This window comes from Paroedura picta, chromosome 13, assembly GCF_049243985.1.
Source record: "Paroedura picta isolate Pp20150507F chromosome 13, Ppicta_v3.0, whole genome shotgun sequence".
Taxonomy (NCBI): Eukaryota; Metazoa; Chordata; class Lepidosauria; order Squamata; family Gekkonidae; genus Paroedura; species Paroedura picta.
Genome location: NC_135381.1, coordinates 18774046 through 18793777, shown reverse-complemented (window position 1 = coordinate 18793777; position 19732 = coordinate 18774046). Strand labels below are relative to the sequence as shown.

The following is a 19732-nucleotide window of genomic DNA, read 5'->3' as shown; positions in this document are numbered from 1 at the left end:
ACCTGTCACCGGGAAACAGAAGAGACCTACTTGGATTTGCTTAGAGGACAGAAAGCGCCCCAGCGCTCTAGCCTGAAGTCTGCTGAACATTGTGGGGAAGATTCCGCTTGGAGGGGTTGGGATCTGCACAACAGGGAGGGGCTCCTTACTGGCCAGGGGTTTCCTACCCCCCCCCCCTCCCAGAGCCAGACACTATTCTCATTCCCTCACAGCCAGGAAGTGGTGAGGAAGTGATGTGCAGGGAGATAACGCTGCACACGGAGCAGACGGCGGTAATATCGGAAGGCCAAAGACCACCCCCCAGGGGAGCAGGGCTTCCTGGCTTTGCAAGCAGCAGCCATCCCACTGCAAGGCCCAGGGCTGAAATAAACTTCGTGTTGGGAAAGAAAAGGCCCCAGGACCAGCACAGAGCACCTGCCGGCCACTCTGCACTTACAGCAGGGGGCAAGCTGCTCTACAGAGGGGCTGTTGCTGGCCCACAACACTGAGGGGTCCTTGAAATGGGGAGGCTCCCCCCCAAAAAAAAAGCTCTGGATCAGGGGTAGTCAAACTGCGGCCCTCCAGATGTCCATAGACTACAATTCCCATGAGCCCCTGCCAGCGAACGCTGGCAGGGGCTCGTGGGAATTGTAGTCCATGGACATCTGGAGGGCCGCAGTTTGACTACCCCTGCTTTGGATGGACAGGGGGAATTCCAACAACCGTAGCCGCCTTCTGGCTCAGGCTCAACTCTCACCCCACGCAGGAAGCGGCTGGGACGGAGCACAGGAAGGGTGAGATCACTGCCAACTCTGTGCGGGGAGCCACGGGACTGGAGCTAAAGAAGCTTGGCTGTGTGCAAGGCTGTGGGCACCCCTGTGTGGGCTGGGAAGGGTTAGGTAGGAGAAGAGGGCATAGCCCAGGAGACTAATGGCAACCACTGGCCAGGATCAAACATCTCTGCCATTATCCAGACTTGCAGCTCTGCCCTGCTGTAAGGACCGGCACGTATGTGTGTGCATGCACATTTGATGGTTAACAAGGCACGGCCAGGATCCTTTGGCTCAATGTAGGAGGCCATGCTGAAGGGCAGACGGTGACTTTAAATTGTATACAGAGTGCCCAAGAAAGAACTCACAGAAACACACCAAGTTCACGACATAGCCCTCTATCAAGGAACTAGTCGAGGGATGTTTCCACCCCGTCCTGAAGCATGCAGTTTTTTTTAAATGGAGATTTTTATCTCTCCCACATAGGAAAAATTCAGGTGTATCTATGCACTACTATAATTATATCCTGTGTCTGTGAATTAGTTCAACTTTCTCCTGAAAAACAGTCTCCAAAGCGCAAAAGTCTGCACACTTTCCCACGAAAATAAGTCTACTTTATATCTCAGATCTGCCCAATTATTACATGTTGCAGAATCACAGTGCTCCTAAATTATTGGGAACTCCAGCCTAGGGGAGAAGGTTCTGTATTTGTGTGAACGGAGGGAGGGGGAGAGGAGTCTCCATACTCTCCAACAGAAGTTTTGGCCTGCAGATCTTAATTCCTGCCACACGATGGCAGCAGCAATTCAGCCAAAGGGCCCCAGCTTCTGATAAGGGAGCTGGAAAAGTTGACACAGACAGACTGTGGAGGGGAGCCACAAGGACCATCCTTTTGCTGCAGCATCCAGGGCAAATCAAGTAGTGTCAAGCAAGCATTTTCAGTGGCCAGCAGGCCTCATACAACAGCAGCAGAAGAGTTGGTTCTTATATGCCGCTTTTCTCTACCAGAGGAGTCTCAAAGCGGCTTCCAATCGCCTTCCCTTTCTTCTCCCCACAACAGACACCCTGTGAGGGAGGTGAGGCTGAGAGCGCCCTGATATTAATGCTCAGTCAGAACAGCTTTATCAGTGCTGTGGCGAGCCCAAGGTCACCCAGCTGGCTGCAGGTGGAGGAGGAGCAGGGACTCAGACCCAGCTCATCAGATTAGAAGATGCCACTCTTAACCACTGCACCAAGCAGGAGGTTGGTACAAGGACCAAGGTCTAGTTAAAGCCTGGCCTGACAGCTCTTGAGCCAATGCCCGTCTCCTGGGGCCTCTCACCTCCTGATGATCATCTTGAGTGTGCGGTAGGAGCCCTTGATGAGGATCAGCGCCTCCTGCCGAGAGCCATACAGCGGGGTCCCGTTGATGTTCACCAGCTCGTCCCCAGGGCGCATCTTCTGTGACAAGGCTGCCTTCCCGCCATCTTCCACCTGAACCGGAAGAAGGCCAAGTGTTACCAGTTTGGAAATTTGTACCTCACTTTTCTCCCCATTGGAGACCCCAATAGCATACAGCACTGCTCTCCCATAACAGGCTTGTGAGGCAGGCTAAGCTGAGAGACTAGACCGAAGTCAACCCTGGGAAGGCAGGGATTCCAACCCAGATCCTAGTCTGGCACGCTAAGTACTCCATTGTGCTGGCTTGTGAAAGGATACACACCCGAAAAACAACACACAATGCATGGCTGCATAAAATCTGTGAGGCACATGTGCAGGAAACTTCCATCAATTTTATGGAGCCTTGCATTGTGTTTTGTTTTTGCTTGTGTATTGTTCCAACACTGTGCTTGTGTTTAGTGCTTATACCAGCTCGTGAAAGGAAGCAGGCCAGCCAAGCTCCCACTCAGGGTCTTACAACACACACCAAGGTGCTCCCCAATTGGTCCAGCAAGCAGCAGCCCCCTTCCGCAGGGACTGAGGAGAAGAAAATAGAGAAAGACCATCCAACTTTCTCTTACAGACATAGTGGCATTCTTCCCAAGCAGGTCGTGCTTCACGCAACAAGTCCTTAGTATGCACCCACTTAGTATGCACCCTCTGCAAAGTGGCTCGCAGCCCCCGCCCCCTGTCCTTGAGGGGATGCAGAAATGAATACCAGCTGGAAACTGCTTAGTTTAGCATTCAAGAGAACAAACAAGTCAACTTCCTCCTCTCCTGCCACACACAGTTGGCCTCTTCCCTGCTGGCAACAAGGGCAGGAAGAGCCTTAAGGGAAAGGAACCACACAGGTATTGATTGCCCCCCTAAGCCATCCCAAACCACAGGGCAATCTCTGACCCAGGTGATGCCACTGACAAAAGGAGCTGGGATCTGACACCTTCATTTATTTAGAAAATCCATATGCCACCTCCCTTGAGAAACTGTTTGCAGTCGGTAAACAAGTAAAGCATGATAGAACTGTTTTTTAAAACAAGAAAAAAAATCACTCAAATTGATAAGCAATTAAAACCTTGACCAGAGCATCATAAACAGCAGGAAACCTCTATCAGCCTAACATGACCTTCATAAAAACAGTCCTCAGTCTACAAGAAGACCTTACAGAGGGAGATGTCTCTGTGGGGCAGGGAGGGGTCTCTTTACTTGCCTCTTCTTCCGTATTCTCACCCTCTTCTTCCATATTCTCACCCTCTCTGCAGCTGTTTCATATAGGAAAGGTGGGGAGCTGACAAGTCTCCTCCCTACCTGGAAACAGGTCCCACCGGCAAGCCACCCATCCCAACGGCCTCCTGATTTAGGAGCTAAGGAACGTCCCTCCCCCAACTCTTCTTCCAAGATAGATTCAAGTGGGTAGCCATGACGGTCTGAAGCAGAGCAAACTTAGAGTCCGGTGACACCTTTAAGGCCAACAAAGTTTTATTCTAGGCGTGAGCTTTTGTGCGTAGGCACACTTCCTCAGAAAATAGTCCCCTCTGCTTTGAACACTTCCACTGCCTTGACCTTCCCCAGAAAGAAATGGTTCTTTTTCTTTGCTTGCATGCCCCCCTCTCCTTCGACAGGGGAACAAGATAAAGGGACAAAGCAGAGCAGGGAGGTCTCTGGGTTGAGCCTTTGGGAGAGCTGGTTGCTCAGCCCAAACAGACAGGATAAAGCCCCATCCAAAGAGCCAGCAGTGGTGAAGTTTCTGGCCGGCTCCAGTCTACCCTCACTTACCGGCTGCAGACGGCGACCTCAGAAGAGACAGTTCTGGCAGCAACGACTCCAGGACCAAGCTGGAGCCGTGGCTGCAGGCAGAGCAGAGAGCTGGGCTTGGCCACCCTTTTCCGTCACAGTCACATGAAATACAAAGGGGGCTCCCTCAGCTGCTTCCCCCGTGGACTGACTAACACAAGGGCCTATTGTGCTGCCCAAATGCCAGTGAGACTGTTCAGAACCCACAAAGGTCTTGCATTGCTTGTTTGCTGGAGGAGTCCATGCTCAAGCCAGGCCTAGTGGCACAAGCCACAACTATTCTGGATAGCAGAAGAGTGGGTGACAGGCAGGACGGCAAACGAAATGTTCAACACACACATTATAAGCAACTGGAGATCTCACCATTGTGTGCTTCGACAAGCGCTCAGTCAGGCCCCAAGACATAGGTGGCCTTGACAGAAGGCCCTGTGCCACAACCCCTCTGTGGCTATAGGATTAACCCCGAAATCCTGTCCTAAGGCTTTGTGCCACTTCCAACATACCAGGTTTCTGATACAACTCATGAACAAAGGGCGCCAAAAATGCCAACATCTTTGTCCACAGGCAATTTGTTTTTCATGCCAGCATAGAACTAGCTTAGCTATCCCATGTGCCCTTGAGTGTCTGGCCCAGCAACAAGTCCCAAAGGATTCAAGATCACCCATATCCAGCAAAGATGCCCCCAAGGCAGCAGAACATGTTGACCAATTACTGCTGCTGAAACCTTCTTATTACATGCAAAGCAGCTTAACTCAACCGGTGAGATCCTTTCTAAACCAGCCCAAAGCCATGGAACAGGAGCCACTTGAGAAAGGACTTGTTAATCATCTGCAATGAATTGGCCCATAGAGTCAATACTGAGATGTGTGAAAGTCCAGAAACTTTCTCAAAGCTGTGAAAGAAAGTTGGCAAGATTCTAGGCTGTGGCTAGACTTCCACCCTAGATCGGCTCCAATCTCTTCTGGACGAGAGAGCAGGATTTCATGAGCAAAGGAGCTGAGTGGCAGGACACAGTAATGTGAGCTCTGACCAAGTGAAAAGGAAGAGAACCCACCCACCTCCCACAGAATGGAACTGCCCACAGACCCCCAAACAAAGAACAGATTCTCCTGTACAAAGTTTGGGAATCCCCATGATACAAAAGGCCTGCCAAGGCAGAGATGGGACAATTAAGTTCTGGGAAGGGCTGAAATCCAAGTCTTTGTTTTGGATGGTGCATGGCTTAAGCAAAGAAAGCAATGTTCAGGATGCAGCCCCTCCAGGCTCTTAACCACAGGTGGCAGCAGGAGATGTTCAGTCACAGAAGGGCTTCTCAAAATTCTACAAGATTCCTGTTAAAAAAAAAATGGGATTCCATCATTCTAAATCTGCATTTCCCACTGCTTGTAGAATGCCTTGCCATGTCACAACAGATGCAGACTTAGAGGATGCCAAGAGGGCAAACTCTCCTCCACTGCAAGCGGTACTATCCCTTGGAAGGAGTTTAAATAAGTACCATTACTAAATTCACCCCAAACACACACACACACACACAGAGACAGAGAACAAACCCCTCCGGTGCTCTTAAGATCACAATCTTAACTGATGACAAACTCAAAAGGACAGGATGAGAAACATTTTTCAACATATGTATATGGAAGACATTCTGTCATTTAGAATTAATTTAAATTCAAAACATCTTGAGAGCAGCCAGTTCTAAAAGCTTCCAATGCTAAGAAATACCTAGCATTAAAACAAAAACAAAAAAAATGAATTCCAGCAGTCAAGGACTCGTGCCCTCAATTGTAATCCTTTTCTTTTTTTTTTAACTCTGGAGGTATGTTAATCACATACAGATGCATATGCTGGGGTTCTGTATGCAAAATCTGTCATTTATTCTTGCTATAGGAATTTTCAGTGGAATTGGCAATGTTTCCTAACCAAGCCACTTTTGCTGCGCATCTGAGTCCAGCTGAGTTCTCGGTCACCAAAAGCACGTGCAACAATCAGTTATATTCACTTCCAGGTTTTGAACCAAGCCTCCGTAGTTGGACTGATAAACCTTGCAAATAAAGCCAAAGTCGGTAGCCCACAAGAACTGCCGATCCGCTCCCTGCCCCCCAATTGAAATTTGAATGGAAAGTTCCAAATTTCTTCAAAATCACGACGACTTCTTGGCTGAACACCTACCGGGGATCCTTAGCTCTACCCTGTGAAGTGGCTGTGGAAACATACTCTCCCTCACCCTCTGAACTGCTGAGAAACTATTACCCCCCCACACACACTTTTTAAAACTTACAATGCTTTCATCATTATATTTAAGTAATCACAATCTAATGGCAAAACGGTGTGCCATAAATTTGCCTTAGCCTCAGCGGAATGCAGAATGCTTCATTCAAATTCCGATGGAGACCCAACTCTTCTTTGCTAGCAAGAGGTCCAATCACAGCTCAAGAGAAGCCAAATGCAGAAACAAGAACAAACTCTGGAGCAGCCTCAAAAGGTGGGAAGTGAAAGGAAGTGTCTCCCAATCTTTCCAGCTTTCCCTCTCCATGATCCCATCTCTGCATTAGCCACTGCTGGGCCCCCGCCCCCCTGCTCCTGGATATGTCTGCTGCAGGCCCAAACACAGGGAGCACAGCTATGCACAAAATCAGCACATTCTCTCCAAATGCTGCGAGGGGCCGAGCGCAGATCTGAAAGAAAACAAACAACGCTCGGCTCTAAACTCTGTGCCTGTGTTCCGCGCATCTCAGCTGCATTTCGGAAATAGAGTCCAGATGGGGCCGGCCAGCAGGCAGTCGGAGGGCCTGGCCCACTCAGAGCAAGAAGAGAGGCGCTCATTCCTCAAATCCCAGCTGGAGGCAAACAGGGAGCTTGGAGTTTGCTGGGGTGGAGCAAACAGCAGGCCTGGACTTTCAAGTACGGGATGTGGAGGCTAGGCACATGTCTCAGAAGTCCCAGTCATGCAAGCACATGCCAGTGGTTTTCAAACCACCTCCCACGGAACTACAGAATTCTTTGGAAGTTTACCAAAAGTTCCTGTACTCACACTCCTGTGCTCCTCTCCCAATAGGGAATCCTGCTGCCTGCATTTCTCCAGTTTCCAAGAGTCTCAGCAGCCTGCTGACTGAGCCCAAGATGCCCAAGATCAAAACAGGGGTCCCACACATGATGCAGGTGGCCCAGGAACAGTGGGGTGTGGCAGGCAAACAACAGAGAGGTCACGGCACTTGGCAGCTTAGGTGGAGGAGGCCAAAAGCCAGTTCATCCATCTGTGGCACCAAGCCCAGGCAAGACTCCAGCAATGGGGGCACAGTGTCTAGACGCCCCACCTATCTGGGGAATCTGGGAATCACACAGCGCAATTACTAATTAGATGCAGTGCCAAGAACATAAATTATAAAATGGCCCCTACCCTCTCAAAAAACAATGTGTGTGGAATTTCAGCAGGGGAACAGGCTGCCTAAGGAGGTGGTGAGCTCCCCCTCACTGGCAGGCTAAGGCTGGATACACACTTTTCTTGGATGCTTTAGAACAGTGGTCCCCAACCTTTTTTCGGCTGGGGACCGGCAGGGCAACTGACCCGCCCGCGCATCGCGCATGCGCGTCCGTGCATCACGCATTCACGGCTGAAATCGCGCATGTGTGGCACTTTCGCGCATGAGCAAAAGTGCCGCGCATGCGCAATTTCGGCCACGCAGCGCGCATGTGCGCAAGCGTGGCGTGGCCCTGATTCCCTCTCCCCCCCCTCCCGCAGTAAGAAGCTTCCCGGGTTGCAAGCTTGCGGCCTGGGAAGTTTTTTACTGTGGGGGGGGCGGGGAGAGGGAACCGCAGCCCGGCACCCTGGCCTTCACGGCCCGGCACCGGGCCGCAGACCGCAGGTTGGGGACCAGTGCTTTAGAATGCTTAGGGCTGATCCTGCATTGAGCAGGGGGCTGGACTAAATGGCCTGTGTGGCCCCTTCCAACTCTATGATTCTATGGTCTGCTTTCAAAAACAAAGTACGAGGAAAGATTCCTGTGGGTAGCCGTGTGGGTCTGAAGCAGCAGAACAGATTTAGTGTCCCGTGGCACCTTTAAGACCAACCGAGTTTTAATCAAGGGATGAGCTTTCGTACCTGACGACGTGTGCGTGCACATGAAAGCTCACACCTTGTATAAAACTTTGTTGGCCTTAAAAGTGCCACGGGACTCTAAATTTGTTTAAAGTACAAAGAAGAATGGGACAGCTTGGAGATTCCGGTGCCCCAAACAGAGTCCCACCGAGGAAACGCAGCATCTACATCTAGCTTTATGCGAAAGGAAGAAATCACGGAACAATCCATCTGGGGGGCAGGAGACATTTTAAACCACAGCTGCCCTACCAAAATTACATCTAAACTAGTCACAGCACATCAAAACCCAGGAAGGCTAAGACAGTAACTTTCCAACACGCCCCGTCCAGTCCGAGACAAGCAGATCGCCCTCAGGGAGCCATAAGGAAGGGAACGGAGGTGGGAGCTTTAGGAACTGAGCCTTTTGCCCCGCAGGCGACCAGGCATTCAAGCCACTGATGTCTACAGTCAAGGGCAAATGTCCTCTGGGGGGCCTGAATTCGGAGCTCAGAATAAACAATCCAAATTTGCATTTAATTAACACCTTTTGACAGTGGCTGTAAAATCTGGAATTCCACACTGTCTGGAACTGTGTGTTGCTTTGAGGTTGGATGGATATTAGTACCTTATTGCAATTGTTCTGTTGCTGTTTATACACATCTCTAGCTCTTTGACTTTTCTCACTCATACACTGCGATGCTGTGGAACGCCAATAAAGGTAATGAAGGAAGGAAGAGGAAAATCCCTTCTAGGAAGAGCTCACCGAGACAAAGAGATTCATCACCATGGTCCAGCTTTTCCTCCCGCTATGCCAGGCTAGGCTGCAAGAAGATAAGCAGATGTGTGCCCCTCCCCACAGGAAACAGCTGGCCTGTGGCTGGAGGGAACCCACAAACCCCCTGCTGTGGGAGGAAATGCTGTCTCCTCCCCGATTTCTGGACTACAATGCTGCTTGGCAGCATCCAGCCACTCTTCACACCAGAGCGGAGATGCAATTGGAGGTGACTGTCCAGCCACAGCCTCTAAAGCAGGGTAGTCAAACTGTGGTCCTCTAGATGTCCATGGACTACAACTCCCATGAGCCCCTGCCAGCATTCGTAGTCCAATGACGTCTGGAGGGCCGCAGTTTGACTACCCCTGCTCTAAAGTCCTTCCATGTAGCACTCAATCCGAGCAGGAGGATTCTTCTCGTGTGCTCCCTCCAAACCAGAAGACCACCTTATCGTGTACTCATACCGTATATCAGGCTAAGGCAGGGATTCCCAACCAGATTGAGCAGTGCCCAATCTGTGGAACTTCCTTGCCAGAAAAGCAAATGAAAACAGCACTGTCTGCAGCGGTGAGAACTAACTTAGCGGAATCTCTCTCTCTCTCTCTCTCTCCCTTTTTCTCTTTAGGATTGCAAAATACTGACTCCTGGCTTCTGCTGCTGCTTTGCACTGGGGGGTTGGTTGTATTTGCATGTGTTTATTTGATTGTTTACTCTTGGTTTTAGGTAATTTGTGCATTGCTCTTCAGAGAAAGCACAGAGAGGAGGTCCTCTGGCCACAGTGGACACATAAGACCATGGGTGGGGGAAAGGGAGAAGCATCAGGGATCCTGTGTCTGTAAGGCAGGGTTCCTTGACTACCAAAATGGGTAGGGCTAGGCCAGGCCTGCCAACTTGGAAAAAGGAGGCACCATAAGTCTTTTGGCTCAACATAAGGGCCCAGCTTCCAGAAGGGAGTAGGGAAGAAAGAGGGCAGGGCTAGGCCTGAGCACACAGAAAAGGGAGTTCATGGGCTGGCAGCTAATTTTGGTACAAAGGGGCCCTTGTTCTCCCTTGGGCGGCTGGTGACTTTGCAACAGAAAAGCAAGGGAGATACTCGCCGTCCTTGCCAGCCCACCATGTCAAGGAAAATCAAGGAGAGGCTCTTCATGCCCACTGAAATGGATCCAAGCACCCTCCTCAAACCCATGCCCTAGGTTGCATCTCTTGGATGTACACAAAATTCAAGAGAGTTACTCAAGTTTGGATCAGCAGTCTCATTAACCCAACGCGAACCAACCAGTTGCAGAAGTGTGGATAGTCTCTTGCAAGCGAAACAAAAAGGACTGGGCCACAGAGAAACATAGACAGGAAGCTATGGGGAGAAAGAGGGAATTCTGGGTCGCACCTGGCCACCTGGAACCCTAGCCCAACGTTGGTAATGCCTTTCCCAAAACATACCAATCTTTGGACAAACAGTTTAGGCTTGATGCAAAGACGTCCAAGCATTTAGGGCAGGGGTAGTCAAACTGCGGCCCTCCAGATGTCCATGGACTACGATTCCCATGAGCCCCTGCCAGCATTCGCTGGCAGGGGCTCATGGAAATTGTAGTCCATGGACTTATGGAGGGCCGCAGTTAGACTACCCCTGATTTAGGTGATCTAGAGCTGGTGCCCGATTTAGACACCATCCTGGCTCAGCAGTCCAGTCCACGTATGCATGTTACCCCTCTCTTCCTCCAAGGAGGTCAGAGTTCCTCTACATTTTATCCCCACGTCAACCCTGTGTAATAGGTTAGGCTGAGTGTACAAGTAGTCCAAAGCCACCTATTACACTTCAGAGCACGATGGAGGCTTGAACCTGGGTCTCTGAAATCCTGGTCCAACTAACTGCTGCACTACATTGCCTCTCCAATTAATCCACAGTCACAACTCCATGAAGAAACAAGCCAACTTCAGAGGAAATAGCCAACCAGCACCTGGGAGTTACATGCTAAAGACAGTCTGCATCCTGATCTTCATTCTTTAAGGCAGGGGTAGTCAACCTGTGGTCCTCCAAATGCTCATGGACTACAATTCCCATGAGCCCATGGAAATTGTAGTCCATGGACAACAGGAGGACCACAGGTGGACTACCCCTGTTTTAAGGAAGAGAGACATTCCAGGGATACATTTCAGTTCCCATTCAGCTATGTTCACTCCCAGAAGTGCCTCCCATTATTTTCAAATGGCATCAAAGCCTTCTTCCATGCAGATATTTTGCTCCATTTTGGCTCCCTTACCGCAGTGCTGTTTCAGGAACACCCTCATGACCAACATTCTCTTCTCTTTTTCTTTTTGCTCAGTTTCTATGCCACCCCACCCCCTCCACTTTGCTGAGATCTTTTCTATGCTTGGTTTGGGAGACCTATTCAGAAGATCATAGGGGAAAGTGCGCATTTCGGCCACCCCTGCCCACATCACTGCCATTTTTCTTGTCTCCATCCCCTGTGGTTGCCATCCCCTCTTACACACACAGACTAACCAAAGTGATTATTGAGCTTAAAAAAATAGTGTTAGAACAATACAATCAGGGCACCCGCACATGAAGGATCCTCTGAATCCTTTGTGCAGCCTCTCTCAACTTTTTTACCACTGAGAAACCCCTGACACCCCTGAGAAACTCCAAGCTCCAAGAAACCTCAGAAGTGGCCCAGTCGTGCAGAATATGGCTGGGAAGGATTGCTGTGGACATGCCCACCTGGAGCCCTTCCCCTTCCCACCCCCTCCAGGCCCATCATTGGCCACAGGGGCAGTGGTGTTGATATGACCATATATGGACATATCACCTGATAAATGTTTTAACAAATTTATATATTATAATTAATTTCTCCCTGTTTGGGAAACCCTTCCAGGACCATTAAGAAACCCCACGAAACTTTGCTTGAGAAAGCCTTGCTTAGCGGAAAGGAAAAGCTACACGGAGAATTGTCTCTGAACAGAAGCCACAGCTGTCTCGTATTCACAGCGATAATGCAAGGAACATGGACAAGTGTCGCTGTGCAGAAGCAGCTACAGCAAACAGCAGAAGCCACAGGGAGGCCCAAGCTGACCTAATCACAAAAAAAGCAGATGCCCTTCTTGGCCTGGCCCTCACAAGCCACTCTCCATGCTACAGCTGCCCTGAGATACAGTCTGGTCAGTGGGTACTGAAGTACGCAAGCCATCTCATGATGGTTCAACACAAGTAAGGTCTTGCCTTTGGACCCTGCAGCAGTTGTAACATGTGGGTCTCTGCAGATGCCTTGAGCCAGAAGGGAATGAGATGAGGCATCACAAAAGCCACCCTTCACACACCTGAAATCTTCTCCTTTCCTCTCCCTCCTGCAGGGACCCATCCAGTCCTGGCATCAAGAAGGCATCCCACCCAGGGGAGAGGCCTTGCTGTGAGCCCAAGAACCAAGTGCCAACGCTGGCAGCAGAGGAACAAGGACAGTTAATAATTCACCGCCTCCTGGCCCAGGCTGCTCAACACCCAACTGACTCTCCTGGCACACAGCCATCCAATTTTGGCCAGCGAGCGAGTTAGTGGCATAAACAGATGCTTAGTGCCACCCCAAGGAGGAAGGCTTTACCAACCTGAGTTTCACGCACCAATTCACATTAACAACATGGAAAAGCATGTAAGGATGGGGCTGTAGGCCTTCTGTGGGCATGGTGCAACACAACCAGCAGCACCCCCAAATGTTCTGCACTCTTTCCAGCAACTTTCACATATCCTTCCTGTCCATCAGTTGGTCCAGCAGTGCGTATGTGAGGTTGTGTAAGCATCTCCAGCAGATCAGGCTGACACTGTATCACATCCCTCCCCCCGTATAACCCTTCTGCCCTCACCCGTTCCTCAAGCAAGTCAGTGAGAAAGAGTGTCCTGGAGCTGGAAAAAGTGGGTAACACCTTTCTGTGTTCTATACATTCTGTCACTGTTTTTTTTTTACTAATGTAAGTAGAAGCTTCATGTTTTGGAATCTGGTTCACTGAAAAATATGCATTCCTTTTATTCAAATGATAGACGGAACATTAGAGCATTTCAATCCTCATCTCTCAAGGCCCCTCCTCACAACCATTAATGATTAGCTCTCACACACACATATATACACATTTCTGACCTGCCATCCAAAAATACTTTTAAACTGAGGACATTGAGGATCGAACCCAGAATTCTGTGCATGCAAAAAAGGTGCTTTACTACTAAGGTACAGGGTCTTCCTCACACTTGCATACAGACCTCTCTGATCAAATATCACGGCTTGAATACTTAGAAAGACTTTCATAATGTAAAAAAAAGATGCTCCAGCCAGAGGGCCTTGAACTTCAGAAGGCAATTTTGCAGCAGACTGGGGAAGCCAAATACATCGACCCCGGAACTCAAGACAGGACTGGTCACCCCCTAATCTAGGACCTTGGTAGAAATGGCTGGACTTTGAACCAAATGCAGGAAAGCAGGGCGCCAGGCACACTGTGAAGAGAGGGCAGAAAGTGCCAGATTGCTAAACTTGGCAGATACACTGTAGAGTCCTGCAGGAATTGTTAAGCTCCTCCCTATTTACTTTCAGCAAGACCTCTTGAGTGCATTTAGAAACCCACACAGTATCACAACAGTTGGTGAGTAGTCTCTCCCATTGGCCAGGAAGAAGTTTCTGTGGAGATTTAAAACAAATACAGACTGGGTAAACCAACACTTCAGGAAATGTTTTAGGGGGGGGGAAGGAGAGAAAGGGTGAAGCGCAGCACAAAGCCTCTTTCACAGGAACCAAATGTGAACCAGAGAAGCAGAAGCCCGAAACCAAGTTTGGGGCAACGGAAGCTCCCTAGGGTAAGCAAAAAAGGAACCACAAATCCAAATTTGCACGGCAGCTTGAGGGATAGGGGACCAGGGGTCATCAATGGGAGGGCCCCAAATGTCAATGCAAGGGTATGGGGCAGGGGTAGTCAAACTGCGGCCCTCCTAGATGGCCGTGGACTACAATTCCCAGGAGCCCCTGCCAGCGAATGCTGGCAGGGGCTCCTGGGAATTGTAGTCCACAGACATCTGGAGGGCCGCAGTTTGACTAACCCTGGTATGGGATGTGCCAGGAAGGCTACCTGGCCTTTGCCCTCGATGTCAAACAGCTGTAGGCAGCTGTACTGCGTACCCTCCTCTTCCTCATCCTAAAACTGGTAAAATACTTCCCCAAACAAAACAAACAGTTCAGCTTCATAGAGCCAGAGCTGGAGGGGAAGAAAAGAAGAAAAGCACAGCCATGATCCAGAACCAAACATGTTAAAGCCTACCCCATTTTATGCTAGTAGATATGCAAGTATCAATCCATCAACTTTGATCCCCTCCTGTATAATCTTTTTTTCTATGATAAAAACATGCAGTGCCTTCTTGTTACTCATAACTTGCCAGATGCTTTGATTATTCACCATTATATCAATCATTTAAGAGACAGAGGTGTGAAGCTGCTCTTCTCCAGCTAAATGTGGGATGGGGAGAATCCCAGGGCCTCTCTTTCATTCACAGAATTCTTCAACACCACCAGCCAAGCTGTGAGGTTAACTTAATTAAATAATTTATATCCTGCCTTATTTCCTTGGCCTCAAAGCAAGTAACCATGCAATCATAAGCTGCAAGGACTCCAAAAGTTCATTCACATTTACAACCAAAGGACAGATTTTAAAAAATCCACATCTAAATCTGCTGGAAGAATTTACCCTCCCTCAAACACCCTCGGAAATAGAACTGTCTAACAGGGTTCTTAGATGTAACCATCAAGACGGGCGCTATATCCACTCTGGTAAGGCATTCCAAGGGACAGGGCCTGCCACCTGGTTACTGCTGCTGCTGTGCAGACAATTAATACGCATGTTGCCTGCCCCATGGATAAAGGATACTGGGACATCCACAGAAGGGGATATCCCAGTGCCAATTATCAGAGGCTGATAACCTAAACAGAAGCAGGGATTTCACACAAGAAGGCAGGTGGATCTCCTTGTTCAAACCCATCTGCAACTCGCCAAGGGCTGCAGTGCAAAACCAGCCAGCTCTTGACCTCCGTGCCCCTCTGAGCATCCTTGCTGGCAGCTTTTACCTCCTGATCCTGCCTGTGCGGAGCCAGCCTTCTTCCTCTCGCACTAGCCGGTCCCCAAGCCACAGATGGGGTTTATTTCAATTGCCAGGGTTGCGTTAGCAGCAGAACCCTTTTTGGCAGTTGAGCAAGCCAGGCCCCAAAGGCCATCCTTGGCAGCTTCTGGCACGAGAAAGGATGCCTCAACCACCCGATGGAAAAAATTAGACGGCACCAAGTCCCATCTTGGCACCAAAGGGCGGGGGGGGGGGAGACTTTGGCTTGCCAACTTCCAGACCAAGTAACTGCTAAGTTTCCTTTGCTGCCCCTTTCACTTAAGGGAAGCCTTGACTGAGGAGCAATATAGTCTTGCTCTGGGTCCTGTCCAGGGCATCCCCACATAAAGGGTCTCAGGTCTGAAGGTGCTGGGAACACCCTTCCTCTACTGCAGGGGTAGTCAACCTGTGGTCCTCCAGATGTCCATGGACTACAATTCCCATGAGCCCCTGCCAGCGTTCGCTGGCAGGGGCTCATGGGAATTGTAGTCCATGGACATCTGGAGGACCACAGGTTGACTACCCCTGCCCTACTGGACGGTCAGCAAAACGGAAGAATGGTTTGGCCTGGTCGTTTCCGATAACAGGCCACAGGTCGAAGACGAAGGAGAAGTACCCTCAGAGGCGCTCAAGAGGGCCTCCAGCTGGCCACACCAGAGCCGTTCAGGCAAGGGCTGACCAATCCTCCTCCCTACAAGAGGGTCGCCCTTTCCCACACCCAACCCGGCGCTTTGTAAAGATAAGAGAGGCAAGAAGTCAGCCAACCTCCTCCCGATAGTCCCGGGCCCAGCCGGACACGGACCCAAAACTTCCCCGGCACAAGGGAACTCCGGGAGACACAACCAAATGGCGGCGGCGGCGGCGGCGGCGGCGGCGTAAGGAGCGCGCGGGAGCGCCGGCGAAGTAGCAGCGGCGGAGCGGCAGCCTCCGACAGACGGGCTGCACCGCCTAGGGACGGGCCCGGCGGGCTGGACGGGGGCTCTGCCGTACCAACCTTGGAGACGATGAGGGGCTCGCCGTGCTCCAGCCCGCCGCGCAGAGTGAAGCCCCAGGGCGCGCCGCCGCCCAGCTGCACGTGGACGTACTGGAAGGAGACCAGCAGCCGGCTCGCCGTCGGGCTCTCCCCCCGCCGCCGCGACTGCGCGTCCTCCCCCGGCGGCCGCGCCATGGCACCATCCCGCAGCCCCTCGCGCTCGGCGGGCCCGGCCAGCCCACACCGACTGCCGCTCGGCGTCAATGGGGCCAACCAAGTCTGTGGGCTGGGAAGGGGGCGGGCCAGGAGCGGCCGCGGTGGGTGGGGCAGGGAGAGGCGGGGGGAGCCGGCGGGGGTGCCTGGCTGCTTGGCCGTACGGGCCTTACTTCCGAGTAGGCACCCGAGCGGCTTCCCCGAATGACGTGGTCACACTCTGGCTGGCGAAAGAGAGGAGTTCCCGGAGGAAGGGGCGCACGATCCGGTCCCGTTAGTACGCATCTTCGCCGACGTAACTCGAGTGTTCCAGGCGCAAAAAGGGACTGGGTTAATGTGGGGCTCCAACGTTTAGCGGTCTAGCGATTCGACGCCAAACATCAGGGAGCCGCAGCTACTCCGGGTTCGTGATCTGAAGCACTCTGCGCCATGGCGAGACGTAGTTGAAAATGGGGAGGGGTGGGCGGCTTCTGCCTCCTTGTGTCAGGCCTAGGGCACACGCTCAGCTGCCAGTCACATCCCCAGTGTGGATGCTCTGAACACATTCCAGAAAGGTACCTGTGCAAGTCCCTGGTAGCCCAGAACGCCTTAAAGTAGTGTTTCTCAACCTGGAGGTTGGGACCACTTTGTGAGTTTAACGACCCTTTCACAGGGGTCATGGCAGGGCAAGCAGTGGCTGGGGGGTCATCTTCACAACAGCCTTACAAGGTAGATCGAGATAGAGCGTTCCTCTGGAGCAGCGGTAAAGAGGCAGAACTGAACTGAGAAACCCCAGAAAAAAAACAATGTATATACATTCATGAACGCCATTGGTCAGTTTCGGTTTAATTTCTGTGAAAGAACCCTTGCATAATTTTATGGTTGGGGGTCACCACAACATGAGGAACTGTATTAAAGGTTCGCGGCATTAGGGAGGTTGAGAACCACTGCCTTAAAGACTAACAAATGTATTGAGGCAGATGCCTTCCTGAGTGACAACTTGTTTACTTGAGAGTAAGTCCCATTGTGTTCCAGGAGATTTATGCCTGGGGACTGCAGTCTTGTTTGTATTTTATTGATTTTTGTTATGACTTCATGCTTCCCAGGTTTGGGCACAGCCTGGAAAACAGGTTCGGCTCCTGTTGGCTCACAAACTTCTTCAGGTAAACCTGGACCCATGGTTCTTGCCACGCGTGCCAACACCAGACTTTCCTTAGCCAAAATAAAGTAAATTAACGCATGCTGAAAAGGCAGGGGAAGGGCACCATTCTGGCTTCGAAAGGTGAAGATTAATGCCACAATTTATTCAGGCAGTTTCTAGTCAGAAAAGTGCAATAAATTTAAACGGTCAGACAGGACAGGGGAGGTCTGAGTTCAAATCCCCCTCAGCCACAGGATTGCTGCACCTACAGCACCCTAAGTTCCTTGCAGGAAGGGCAAGATAACTGTAATGGCAGATAGGCCACACTTCCATTCACAGCTTATCAAAGGCAATGTGCACATTGGAAAACACACCTAATACAATAGCATGGGAGGATCAGCCTTTCAGGGGGTTAAGAACAGGCCTTCAGGGCTCTATAAACATCCCCCTGGTGGAAAAGAATGGCTGCAAAGGGGCCCAGAGTGGGGTTGTGTGAGACCTGTTGGCTGGGCGAGGAAGGGGGTCAAAGGTCAGGGGTTGTCTCCTTGTGAATCCCAAGCTGTGTTTGTTTAGGAGCCATGAGGAAGAGAAGCAACCTTCTGGCACATAACACTCAGGGCTTTTCTGCACTCCATAAATTTAGCATCATTCTTACCTGGTGAAGACCTATATTCTGACCACTCCACATGACGTTACCAACCTCATCCGGCCATCAAACTGCTTGCTTTAACTGGTATTGTAAAGCGTGAGTTGGTGAATCCCAAAAAGTGGATTCACCAACCTAAAAAGCGCTATCCTTCAGCGGACAACCAGCAGCCAAAGAAATATATGGAGGCGATGAAGTGCTACCTCTGCCTCCAATGTCCCGCCCTTGCACCCGCCTCCCTCTCCCTTCTTATGGGGGACAGGAAATGCTTTTTAAAAATGGAGAATAGCCTGGAGCAACGAATAGGTGCACAAGTGTGCAGGCGATGCCAGAAATAAAAGTATTTTTTTCCAAAGTTGTGGCACAAAACATGCCTCTCTAAAGCCCCCGCCCCCCCAAAATCAGGAACAGGATTAATGTTTAAAAGTATCTAAAGACTCATGATTCCATAAAGGGTGGCATTCAAAAAGCACTATGCATCTATGCATAGGCATTTAAACAGAGAAGTATGCATTTTAAAAAAATGAGCGGGCATCGCAGGACCTTTAAAACATGGAAAAAGGGGATTGGCTGCCTGGCTTGATTGACAGGCAAAAGAGTCATGTGTAAAGCGCATTGCTCTCTTCCGCCATTTCCAGCAGGGAGGGTGAGAAGTGCAAGAAGGCACAGAGAAGAGCAAGATAGCAAAAAGGTGAGGGGGGGCTGGGAGGCGCAGTCATATTTAGCGCCACACCATTCAGCTAGCGTAACACTATTTTTACCGATGTGCGGAAATGCCCACAGTTCCCCTTCCCTATGCATATGAATTTAAGCCTATTCACCCTGAATCAAGTTGCTCACATCCAACTGAGCTGCCTTTTCTACCACTCACCAATACCAGAAATGCTCACTCCTCCTCCTTCTCCTTCACTGCTGTGTGAGAACTCAGCCCATCCAAACAAGACAAGGAGGTGGAGAGGGTCGAACAACCCTCCCACAGGCATCCACAGCATGGCTTCTGGAGCTTCTCTTGTGCTTCAAGCTCTCTCACCCAGCTCCTGCCCTGGCATGGCCATGGAGTAAGCCAGGGTGAGGGGCTGGCTTGGCTCTGCTTGCTGCTGGGTTGCCAGGAGCCCTTTAGGGCAACAGTCCATGGGGAACTTCCCCTGTAAGGTTAAATGGCTAGTCTGCCTCTGCGCTTGCCCCTCTTCAGTCTGTATGGACTGGTGCTGTAAGGAGGAAGTGAAGTGGGAGAATGCAAGTGGCATCCCAGAGAGGAACCTGGTAAAGAGAAGATCCCTGGTATCCAGGAGTTTAAGGCTCTGGTGATGTTTTTCAGGCACCTTGTGAATCGTGCCTATGAGCTGGACTTTTGCAAGCAATCAAAACGAGCAGGTTGATGATCTTTGGCCCTGCATTCCAGTGAGCGACTATATAAGGCTGCCTGGCCCAGCTGGGATGAGACCCCCACACCCCTGCCCACATCTGTGCCCATTTCCAGGCAATATAGACACAGGTGCAAGTGAGTTGCGTCCAAACACACAGGCAGGCACAGCTAGCTGCCATGCAGTGCTGCCCAAGGTACATTATTACTCCCTGAATAGCTCCCACTGGCTGCCCCCAACCCTCCCAGCACAAAGGCCGGACAATCATTAACACCACCCTGGAAAACAATAACCACCTTCTATTACTCGGCTGGAAAGGCAGGATTGGTGGGGGTGGTGGGGTCCCTCTTGGTCATGAGGTTCTTCTCTGTCCTTGGTTGGCCTTTGCGAGATGCTATTTGACTTGGCTGTGAAGACCTGAGAAGGGATCCGGGTTTGAATTAGTGACCAGCATGCCGAAAGCTCATTCAGCACCTGGAAACAAAGCTGCTG

At 50.7% G+C, this 19732-nt stretch overlaps 1 protein-coding gene across 4 annotated transcripts in view; it reads right to left on the bottom strand.

Moving 5' to 3' along the window:
- Positions 1 to 19732, bottom strand: part of SHROOM4 (shroom family member 4) — a 40162-nt gene that overhangs the window by 16774 nt on the left and 3656 nt on the right. Inside the window, exons 1-2 of one of the 4 annotated variants that reach the window (XM_077309437.1) lie at positions 15919 to 16182; positions 2071 to 2222 (exon numbers count right to left, since the gene is read on the bottom strand). In XM_077309437.1, the coding sequence (XP_077165552.1) occupies positions 2071 to 2222; positions 15919 to 16092 (326 nt within the window). In that variant the 5' untranslated portion in view covers positions 16093 to 16182. Of the gene's footprint in view, positions 1 to 2; positions 425 to 2070; positions 2223 to 3941; positions 4056 to 15918; positions 16183 to 19732 lie in introns of those variants that run through there. The other 3 variants (XM_077309439.1, XM_077309438.1, XM_077309440.1) reach the window with 3 other exon arrangements.